Source organism: Balaenoptera ricei, chromosome 1 (assembly GCF_028023285.1).
Source record: "Balaenoptera ricei isolate mBalRic1 chromosome 1, mBalRic1.hap2, whole genome shotgun sequence".
Classification (NCBI taxonomy): Eukaryota; Metazoa; Chordata; class Mammalia; order Artiodactyla; family Balaenopteridae; genus Balaenoptera; species Balaenoptera ricei.
In genome coordinates, this window is record NC_082639.1 from 111,963,800 (window position 1) to 111,974,272 (window position 10,473).

Genomic DNA, 10,473 nt, shown 5'->3' on the forward strand with positions numbered 1-10,473 from the left:
TTCCTAAAGGAGGCAGGAAGGTTGGAGGGCTGCGTGGGGGCTGTGGCTTCCCGCCGCCTCCCCTGTACCTTCCTCGGGCTAGACACCAGGGTGGCCCACCCACCTAGTCGGGCAGGGGTTGAGGAGCACGCACACACCACACGCTTGTCCTCCTGCCTCCCTGGCCCACTTCCTGAGTGTCCTGGGCAAAGTGCGGGAGACTCAGTGGGCCTCCCTGCCAACACGTGCACGCGCACACACGCACCTTCTACTGTCACAGAAACTGAAGAGTCTCACTTCTTGTCTCCTGGCTTCTGCAGAGGATGAAACTAGGCATTCCTTGGCCCAAAGAGAAGAAGGAGAGGGATGTGAGAGTAGGAAGCTACTGCAAGTTGGGGGTGGCGCAGGGATGGGGAGGCCGAGGTTTGGGGGAAAAGCCGGTGGGAGAGCCTCAGGGGTTCCTGTGGCCAGCTGTGTCAGCAGGGCGCTCCACTCCCCTTGCCCCCCAGGCCCAGCGAGGAGATGGTGAAGATGGTGCTGAGCCGGCCCTGCCACCCAGACGACCAGTTCACCACCAGCATCCTGAGGCACTGGTGCATGAAGCATGACGAGCTGCTGGCTGAGCACATCAAGTCCCTGCTCATCAAGAACAACAGCCTCCCGCGCAAGAGGCAGAGGTGGGACCCTCCATGCCAGGGCTGCCCGCTGTCCACAGGCCGGCACCAGGGCCATCCAGTTTGGTCCCTGCCTGGCTTGTGGGCGACATCTAGTGGTGTGAAGCTACCTGGCGTGCAGGACCACTGTGGCCCCTTCCCCTCCTTTCCTAGTGCCCTGTCTTTGGTCCCTGTTCCAGCCACACCTCCCTTACCCTGCCCGGCCCTCCTAGCCCTCCTGTCCCCTTCTCTGTATGGGCTGCTGCCGCCTTAAGCAGGGACCCCAGTGGGGGAGGGTGTCTCATTCACCTGCAGCCATCACCCCAGGCTCAGTCTCTGGCTCTTGTGACTTCCCTGCAGCCTGAGGAGTTCCAGCAGCAAGCTGGCCCAGCTGACTCTGGAGCAGATCCTAGAGCACTTGGACAACCTGCGTCTCAACCTGACCAACACCAAGCAGAACTGTATGCTTTCCTGCCCTCTCCGAGTGCATGGCACTGCCCTGGCTCACACCACCCGTGGATCCGAGTGGGGCAGCTCTCAGACACCTCACTGTTCCTCCTTCCCTGTTCTCCCTCTAGTTTTCAGCCAGACCCCCATTCTGCAGGCTCTGCAGCACGTCCAGGCGAGCTGTGACGAAGCACACAAGATGAAGTGAGGCTCCTTGCACTTTGGGCCTTGGGAAGTAGTGGGAGAAGGCCTGGGTGAGGGTGGCCTGCTGGGGACACAAACTTAGTGACCAGCAAGACCATGGAGTTGAGAACAAATGGAGACCCTGGCATGGGGGCAGAGAAAAGGGTGGGAGGATGGCCACGGGGCCAGGACCCCCACCCTCTGAGAGCCTGTTCTCTCCCTCAGGTTCAGCGATCTCTTCTCCCTGGCCGAGGAATATGAGGATTCTTCCACCAAGCCACCCAAGAGCCGGCGAAAAGCAGCTTTGTCCAGCCCCCGAAGTCGAAAGAATGCCACACAGCCCCCCAATGCTGAGGAAGAGTCAGGCTCCAGCAGTGCCTCGGTGAGACCCCTGGCCATGCAAGCCATGCACAGGAGGAAAAGGAGAGTTGGGGTGCAGGTAGAGTTGGGGCCAGCCGCTGCCCAGGCTAGTGATTCCCTCCCCTCCATCTCTTCCAGGAGGAAGAAGACACAAAACCAAAGCCCACCAAGCGGAAACGGAAGGGGTCCTCTGCAGTGGGGTCTGACAGTGACTGAGGCCCTGTGTTCCCCATTCCACCCCCAGTTGGACTGCCCTCCCCTCCTTGGTGAATCAGAGGTTAATAGGGGCTGGGGAGATCGTAGGGGAAACACCCTGTCCCCATCCCAGAGCTCACCCTGGGAGAAGGACGAGCTGCCTCCTTCAGCGCAGGCTGAGAAGCTGCCGTGCAGCCCCCAGTCCCTCCTCCCTCCTCTCTGGGGCCTCCAGCTGCATCACACTGCTGCTCCCACTGATACTGGGGTTCCCACTGAAACCAGAGGCTGTACAAAACCTGGACTGTGGTGGAAGTCTTCAGCCTCCTGCCCCCTCCCCCAGCTTCCCCCAAAACTATTTCAGTAGAGAAGAGAAATGGCAGAGGGGCAGCTGGCCAGAGAGGCTAGGATGAGAGTGAAAACTGTGTGGGTGCCCCTTCCAACTTCCCCCTTCAGGTCTTGATTTGCTCTGAACAGGCATTTTATAGTTGCCCTCCATACACTAGTATGAAGTGGGCATTTAATCTGTGACATGGTCAAGTCGCCTTTTCCTCTCCACGGGCCAGATGCCACAAGTGTTCAGGAAGGAACCTGAGAGGGAGGCCACAGCCCCACCTGGAGGCTTGTGCTGGCCTGAAGCTGGCGCCTCAAGTCGGGCCAGAGTCCAGGGAGTCCCAGAGACATGTTCCACAGAACTGTCAAATGGTCACATTTCCTTGATTCTGTCTGTCTTTTCTTTTTTTTTTTTTTGGCAGAGATAATCGCATTTTAAAAGTTGTTTTTAAATGACAATAAAACAAGCCAGAACCTCTTTTGTGCCGGAGTTGCTGCCCCCACTTACCCTGTGCACGTACAGGTGGTCTTGATTCAATGGGCACCCCCCCCCCTTCACAGCTTCCCCTTCTCTCTTCCTGCCCACCCCCTTCTTTGTCTGGAGCAGAAGGCTTGGCTTTACCCCCCCCCCCATCCTTCTTGCTGCTACGCCCCCATCCTTGCTGCTACTGGCTGTGCAGGCCAGGCACTGACCTGTCCAGGCAGAAATTGATGCTGGCACCACCTCCCAAAAGGCTGTTTGTCTTTACCCATCTCTCAAGAAACCAGAGGCTTCCAAAAGCTGGTATTTGTCATACTCTGGTGCTTACCAACTACTGGAGGACTAAATGCTTGGGGGTGAGGGAGAGAGTTCAGATACCTGGGAAAAAGAACTCTCTTCCACAGTCTGGCCACTTGCCCATCCATGTGTACCAGCAGAAAAGAGCTCCTTGGCTATGCTTTTGTTCCCCTGCTGTCCTGGGAGGTTGTGAGGGGCAGGCTGAGGAGAGAGGAGTGAAGTTTGGCCGACTGCAGACAGCTCCTCCTGTTCAGCCTGCAAATTTGTCTTTTACAGAATCCAGGTCCTCCCTTCCCTCAAAGCCGCTACTTCTTCCTTTAAACTGCCGGAGGCCTTCTTTTTTCCTTCCTCGCTCGTTCCCCAGTTTTCTCTGCCCCAATTAAAACTAGGATGGAAAGCATTAGCTGGCTGGCCCCAGTTATTGTACCTTTGCCCAAAGGGAGGGGCTTCCGCCGTGGCCCCTCCAGAAATCTGGCTGTCTGGGCCTCCACCTTTCCCCTACTTCACTCTCGGCTCCCACCCCTCTGGGGTTGCTGCTGCTGCTGGCGGCTGGAGGGAGGGCATGGCTCCGGCTTTCGTGCCGGGACGTGCAGCACCATGTGGGCAAGGGGCCGAGTTCTTCAGTCTCTTTTGGGAGAGCAGTGCCACCCTCCTGTCACGGGTGAAAATGGGAAGAAAGGGAAAGATGGACTTGGATCCTAGTGCCCTGGCTCTCTGGCCGGGGGTCCAAAGTCCAGCCAGATGTCTAGACCTCCCTTGAGGAGAAAACCTAAAACGGACCCGATCCTGGGACTGAGGGAAGGCGTGAGCACCGCCCAGGACCTGGTAGGGTGCGGGCTGCGAGTCGTCCGGGAGGGAGCGCGCCTAGGGCGGAGCGTAGCTGTGGGGAGGGCCGGGCGTGCGGGGCCGCCCCCACTAGCACTCCTCCCGGGCCTCTGCTCTCCGCCCGTGGGGAGGCGGTGGCGGGGGGTGGGGTGGGGGGCTGGGTGGGAAGAGGCGTGTGCCAGCGCGCGCGCTCCCGGGAAGGAGAGGTCTAAGCACTAGAACCAGCGGCCCCAGGTTTTCAAAAGGGAGTATCTGGGCAGTCTGCGAGCGGCTGGGGCCAGACGGTGCCGAGTCGAGGAAGCGGGCACGATGGCCGCCCTCCTGCTGCTACCCCTGCTGCTACTGCCGCTGCTGCTGCTGAAGCTGCGCCTATGGCCGCAGTTGCGCTGGCTCGCGGCAGACTTGGCCTTCACGGTGCGCGCCCTACGCTGCAAACGGGCCCTTCGAGCGCGCGCCCTGGCCGCGGCTGCCGCCGACCCGGAAGGTCCCGAGGGGGGCTGCAGCCTGGCCTGGCGCCTGGCGCAGATGGCCCGGCAGCGCCCCGCGCACACCTTTCTCATTCACGGCGCGCAGCGCTTTAGCTATGCGGAGGCCGAGCGCCAGAGCAACCGGGCTGCGCGCGCCTTTTTGCGCGCGCGAGGCTGGGACGGGGGACCCGGCGGCGGCGACAGCGGCGCGGGGGCCGCCGGGGAAGGCGAGCGGGCGGTGCACGGCGTACGAGACGCGGCGGCCGGAAGCGGAGCGGCGCGGCCCGTGCGGGAAGGGGATGGCGCGACCCCTCTGGCACCTGGGGCCACCGTGGCGCTGTTGCTCCCCGCCTGCCCAGAGTTCCTGTGGCTCTGGTTCGGGCTGGCCAAGGCCGGCCTGCGTGCGGCCTTTGTGCCCACCGCTCTGCGCCGGGGTCCCCTACTGCACTGTCTCCGCAGCTGCGGCGCCCGCGCGCTCGTGCTGGCACCAGGTAAGGCTGGAGCGCTCGACCGACGGGGGCGGGGCCAGCCACAGAAAGGGGCGTGTCGGAGGGGCGCAAAGAAGGAGTGGGCTGGGAAGGAGGCCGCACTGTCTCCCTGGGGTTCGGAAAGGGTGAGGAGCCGAGTCTCTGGGTTCGCGAAGGGATAAAGCTGGGTCTCTGGTTTCCCAAGGATTTCCAAAGACTTGGGCTCCAGGTCCCAGACACATGATGGCACGTCCGTACCGTACTCTTCAGCCTCACTCGGGAGCTCTGCGAGGTGGGGGTGGGGGAACAAATGGGGTAAAGTGTGGGGAAGGCTTCTGGTAGCGGTAGAGCGGTGGAGCTATGCTTTCCCGCCCCATCCAGAGTTCCTGGAGTCCCTGGAGCCTGACCTGCCGGCCCTGAGAGCCATGGGGCTCCACCTGTGGGCTGCGGGCTCTGAAACCCATCCTGCTGGAATCACCGATTTTCTGGCTGAGGCCTCGGCTGAAGCGGATGGGCCAGTGCCCGGGTACCTGTCTGCCCCCCAGAACATAATGGACACGTGCCTGTATATCTTCACCTCTGGCACCACAGGTGAGGGCTGGACACGATATTTACCTCCCAGAAACTAAGGACAAGGAAGGCAGGGGCCTGGGAACAGGAACTGTGACCTCCTCAGCTCATAGGCCACTCCTCCAAAGCCCCCAGAGAGGAGGCTGATCCCAGCGGCCATATTTCCTGTCTCGCCAACCCTCCCACCCCTCTTCATTGTCCACCTCCCCGAACTTACCACATTTCTAGGACGGCCTGGCCTGCCTTCTTCTTAGTTTCAGCCTTGCCTCTGCCGCTTTCTATGGGAAACCCAACAGGGGCAAAGGGGGAGACAAGGCTTGGAGCTCAGACCTTTCCCCTGATCTCCCCCTCCCCCATCCCCCAGGCCTCCCCAAGGCTGCTCGGATCAGTCATCTGAAGGTCCTGCAATGCCAAGGATTCTACCAGCTGTGTGGCGCCCACCAGGAGGATGTGATCTACCTCGCCCTCCCACTCTACCACATGTCTGGCTCCCTGTTGGGCATCGTGGGATGCTTGGGCATTGGTCAGTCTCCCCCACCCCAACCCCCCATTCAGCCCTCTGGCAGATGTTTATGCCAGCAAACATTTATTAAGTACCTACTGTGGTGTGCTCACCTGGGGATGTTTCCTGAGTCCTTGAGGGTAGAGAATCCAGAGGAAGGAGGCAGGGCCTCCTCTCCAGGAACTCCTGGTTCAGTGGAGAAGCGTCACCTGCACAGACCTACAGGCTGAGCAACTAGGGCGGCCATGCAGTTCACAGAACTCCGGGCGCCAGGGGAGGGGAGGGCCGTGAGTGTCAGCCCAGGAAGAGGCAAATGGAGAAGAGGGTTGGGACTTGGGGGCAGTGTTCGGACGATGGACTGCTTGGGGATGGGAAGTAGGGAGAGGGCATTTACCTCTCCAAATCACAGGTGGGAAATGATGGGGGCCAACTTGGCCTTTGGAAAGTGTGACTGTCACAGCCAGGCCTTTCCGGGGAACTACAGTACAGTGAAGGCTGATGCCTGAGAAGGAGGGGGTCACGACTCCTCACCCCCCCACCCCCCAGCTCTTAACCTCACCTCCTTCCTTCCTCCTCGCCCTCTCCGATTCTGGCAGGGGCCACAGTGGTGCTGAAGTCCAAGTTCTCAGCTGGTCAGTTCTGGGAGGACTGCCAGCAGCACGGGGTGACTGTGTTCCAGTACATCGGGGAGTTATGCCGATACCTCGTCAACCAGCCCCCGGTGCGTGGGCACAGATCCTGGGCAGAGCCACGAAGGCAGGGAGATGGGCAGTTGGCAGGGGACACTGAAACGGTTGTCTGGGAGTTGGAGGGAGAGGAAGCAAGAAGAAAATGGAAGGGGAGGGTAAGGAGCCTGGGCTGGTAGGATTCTGGTGCTTAGGGCACCTCAAGGAGGTCACAGTGGAAGTGGTGCAAGGAGAGAGGGAAACAGGGCTGCACCTGGGGGAGCTGGCATCTTGGTGTTGAAGCCCCTGCCCCTCTCCCCACTTGTCTCAGAACAAGGCAGAACATGGACATAAGGTCCGGCTGGTGGTGGGCAGCGGGCTGCGGCCAGACACCTGGGAGCGCTTTGTGCGGCGCTTCGGGCCCCTGCAGGTGCTGGAGACATATGGACTGACAGAGGGCAACGTGGCCACTTTCAACTACACAGGACAGCGGGGTGCTGTGGGGCGCGCCTCCTGGCTTTACAGGGTGAGTTACAGGAGGAAACTGGAGAAACTGTGGAACGTCGGGGGGCTGCTGGGGAGGGGGCTCGTGCAACTGAAATGACCCAGTGCCTGGGTCTCCCTTCCCCCAGCATGTCTTCCCCTTCTCTTTGATTCGCTATGATGTCACCACAGGGGAGCCGATTCGGAACACCCAGGGGCTCTGTGTGGCCACATCTCCAGGTTTGTGTCCAGGCGGGGTGGGTAGGGGTGGTGGAGCTGGCTGGCAGAGGATTGGACTTGGAGAGTGTGGTGGGCGGCGGCCCCCCCCTGACCCCAGTGACTCTACCAGGTGAGCCAGGGTTGCTGGTGGCCCCCGTGAACCAGCAGTCACCATTCCTGGGCTATGCTGGGGGGCCAGAGCTGGCCCGGGGAAAGCTGCTGAAGGATGTCTTCCAGCCTGGGGATGTTTTCTTCAACACTGGGGACCTGTTGGTTTGCGATGACCAAGGCTTTCTTCGCTTCCACGATCGTACTGGAGACACGTTCAGGTATCCGCCCCTAACTTTCTGATTTCTCTCCTGGGCATCCCGTCTCTGTGACCCAAACCCTCTAAACCTCCACTCCCTAATCTGCCCCAACCCAGCTTCTCACCTAACCTCTCATCTCCAACCTCCTAAACACATCTTCCCCAAGACATTCTGGCACCTTGCTCTCATCCCTGACCTCTTTCTCTCCCCACCAAGCTCATTAGGCCCTGACCCCTGACTCCCAGTTTCCAATTTCTGCTCTCTGGCAGGTGGAAGGGGGAGAATGTGGCCACGACCGAGGTGGCTGAGGCCTTGGAGGCCCTGGATTTTCTTCAGGAGGTGAACGTCTACGGAGTCACTGTGCCAGGTGCCCAGCCATGGGGCGGGGGGGACCCGGCCCACCACCCTGAAGTGGTATTACTTGGGCGCAGGGAGCATGAGGCCTCGTGGTGGTCAGCTACCACGGCTGACCCTGCCCCCCACACCTACCAGGGCACGAAGGCAGGGCTGGGATGGCAGCCCTGGTTCTGCGTCCCCCCCACTCTTTGGACCTTGTGCAGCTCTACGTCCATGTTTCTGAGAACTTGCCACCTTATGCCCGGCCTCGATTCCTAAGGCTTCAGGTAACCAGCCGCTCCTGCCCTGACCCTTTACCTCACCCCGTATATCTGCAGCAGTCAGTGGCTCCCAAACCCCACAAAGGGACCCCCACGTAATACACTCTGTGAAGAGAAAGAACAGTTCCTTCCCAGACACATGCTTTTCACCCCCTTCATCCTCCAGGCCTGGCCCCTTCTCTTCCATTTCACCCCCTCCCCTAAACCCTGACCTCATCCCCCTTTCCCCCAGACCTGCCCCTTAACGAAACTCAGGCGATTCCCCCCAGCCACTGGGGCAGAATACCCCTTCCTTCAGCCCCCTTTGACCCCTCCCCCTCCCCAGGAGTCACTGGCCACCACAGAGACCTTCAAGCAGCAGAAGGTTCGGATGGCAAAGGAGGGCTTTGACCCAAGCGCGTTGTCCGACCCCCTCTACATTCTGGACCAGGCTGGGGGCGCCTACCTGCCTCTCACACCTGCCCGGTACAGTGCCCTCCTGGCCGGGGGCCTTCGCATCTGAGAGCCTCCACACCAGTGCGCCTGAGGGAGGGACTTTGTGGGGTGGGGTTATTGCAGGTGTATCAGCCGCTGTCAGGGATCTCTTCTATACCAGGTTTGTAATCTTTATTTTGTAATAAATGTGGCCAGAGCCCATTTGGCTCTGTCTTTCTCATCTACAATATTCGCTTCCCTGTCTGTCTGTGGAACTGCTTTTCCCACAGACATTTTCTCCTGCCCGGAGCCACAGGCGCTCCTGCCCTGACCACGTGACCTGAGCTCAGTGTCTGGACCTCAGTGTTTTTCCTCTCAGGTGACCCCGTGTGATCCTTGTCCTTGGAAAACCCCTGATGACTGATGTCTGTCTGTGCTTGTGGATATCCTGTCCTAGTTTCACTCCCTGAGTGCAGGGCCTCCACTGCTCTCTCTGGGGAGCCGGAGGACCCAAGGGATTGGTTCAAATGGCCGAAGTGGACAGAGGCACAAATGCTACCCCTGTGGGCAGCCAAAACATCTCCACAGACTCACATGTGGTTGGGGCCTGGGGAAGGGTCTCAACCGGGCAAAACAGAGGTTTGATTTTGGGTTAAAGGAACCTCCCTCTCCCCTCACTGGCTGGCTTTGATAAGCCAGCCAGTGAGGGGGAAGGGTGTGGCCACTCAGCCCCCCAACTCAAATGTTCCCGATGTTACCCACGCTTAGTCCTATATTCCCAGAAGTAGCAGCCCAGGGTGGGGCCCCTCAGGTTCTGGGTAGACTTTGACTGAGGCCCCTCTTGGAGCAGGGCTCAGAGTGCATGTATGCACGTGGTGGCAGAGGGATGGGGGAATCAAAAGGAAAAAGGCCTGTCCTTGGCCCCTAAATGAGGCGTCAAAAAAGTTAATCATCAGGGAGTTCCCTGGTGGTCTAGTGGTTAGGATTTGCGCTTTCACTGCTGTGGCCTGGGTTCAATCCCTGGTTGGGGAACTGAGATCCCGAAAGCTGCGTGGCCAAAAAGAAAAAGAAAAAAATTTTTTAAATAAATAAATAAAACTATGATTCAAGATAGGTAAAAAAAAAAAAAAAAGTTAATCATCTAAAAGCTCTCAATGCTGAAACTGCTGCTTGTCTTAGAACTAAAACCCCTTCCCCCTGTTTTAAGCTGTGGGTCCTCAAAAAATTCTACTATGTTCCCTTGGGTTATCTTTCCCCTTCCAACCCCTCTCCCCAACCTGAGAAGTCTAGGGATGCACCCCATCACCAATTTTGGGTCCTTATGGCTAACCCTCCTGTTCCAAAACATACACCTTGTCCCACCCTCCACCAACAAACGCAGTTCAGAGTCACCAACAGACTAGAGGCACACACAATCCCTGTTTCATTTGGTCGAAATCTGTGCTGTACAATATGGTAGCCGCCAGCTGCATGTGCCCAGTGAGCGCTTGAAATGTGGCTGGTCTGCAGCGAGATGTGCCGTGAGTGTGAAATGCACACCGGGTTTTAAAGACTTAGCACCAAAAATAAAATAAATTTCAGGGAATTCCCTGGCGGTCCAGTGGTTAGGACTCGGCACTTTCACTGCTGGGGCCCAGGTTCTCAATCCCTGGTTGGGGAACTAAGTTACCGCAAGCCACTCAGCCAAAAAATAAAAGATAAAATAAAATAAAATATTTCATTAATAATTGTTTATATTGCTTACATGTTGAAATACTATTTTGGACGTATTGGGTTAAATAAAATATATTAAGATGAATATCACTTGTTTATTATTACTTTTGTAAATTTGGCTACTAGAAAATGTAGAATTACACATCAGCCACATTATATTTCTACTGAATAGCACTGGCCTAAATCCTGTCCCCACGTCTCCCTCTGCAAACACACAAATACTGAGTGTAATATATCAGCTGTCCCTGTATGATGCCTGCTTTTGTGCAGCTGCACTTTAGCAAGGACAGTGAGAGGA

General features: G+C 58.2%; 2 protein-coding genes across 3 annotated transcripts in view; both read left to right on the forward strand.

The window, feature by feature from the left end:
- INTS3 (integrator complex subunit 3) overlaps positions 1–2,625 on the forward strand; it is a 38,125-nt gene extending 35,500 nt beyond the window's left edge. The window contains exons 26-30 of one of the 2 annotated variants that reach the window (XM_059932168.1): positions 489–656; positions 993–1,093; positions 1,211–1,283; positions 1,488–1,644; positions 1,761–2,625. In XM_059932168.1, coding sequence (XP_059788151.1) covers positions 489–656; positions 993–1,093; positions 1,211–1,283; positions 1,488–1,644; positions 1,761–1,838 — 577 coding nt within the window. In that variant the 3' untranslated portion in view covers positions 1,839–2,625. Of the gene's footprint in view, positions 1–488; positions 657–992; positions 1,284–1,487; positions 1,645–1,760 lie in introns of both variants that reach the window. The other variant, XM_059932158.1, reaches the window with a different exon arrangement.
- Positions 2,626–3,913: 1,288 nt separating this feature from the next.
- On the forward strand, positions 3,914–10,260 carry SLC27A3 (solute carrier family 27 member 3). Its single transcript, XM_059932182.1, has 10 exons — positions 3,914–4,708; positions 5,066–5,275; positions 5,619–5,777; positions 6,353–6,477; positions 6,753–6,947; positions 7,054–7,144; positions 7,254–7,452; positions 7,701–7,798; positions 7,924–8,054; positions 8,374–10,260. The coding sequence occupies exons 1-10, from the start codon at positions 4,060–4,062 to the stop codon at positions 8,548–8,550; spliced, it is 2,034 nt and encodes a 677-aa protein (XP_059788165.1). The 5' UTR covers positions 3,914–4,059; the 3' UTR covers positions 8,551–10,260.
- Positions 10,261–10,473: the final 213 nt, after the last annotated feature.

Excerpts from the sequence above, each read along its gene's own strand:
- SLC27A3 (XM_059932182.1), top strand. The coding sequence starts at position 4,060 with ATGGCCGCCCTCCTGCTGCTACCCCTGCTGCTACTGCCGCTGCTGCTG. Across the intron at positions 5,778-6,352 it reads CGTGGGATGCTTGGGCATTG|GGGCCACAGTGGTGCTGAAG; the intron begins GTCAGTCTCCCC and ends CGATTCTGGCAG. Across the intron at positions 7,453-7,700 it reads CGTACTGGAGACACGTTCAG|GTGGAAGGGGGAGAATGTGG; the intron begins GTATCCGCCCCT and ends GCTCTCTGGCAG.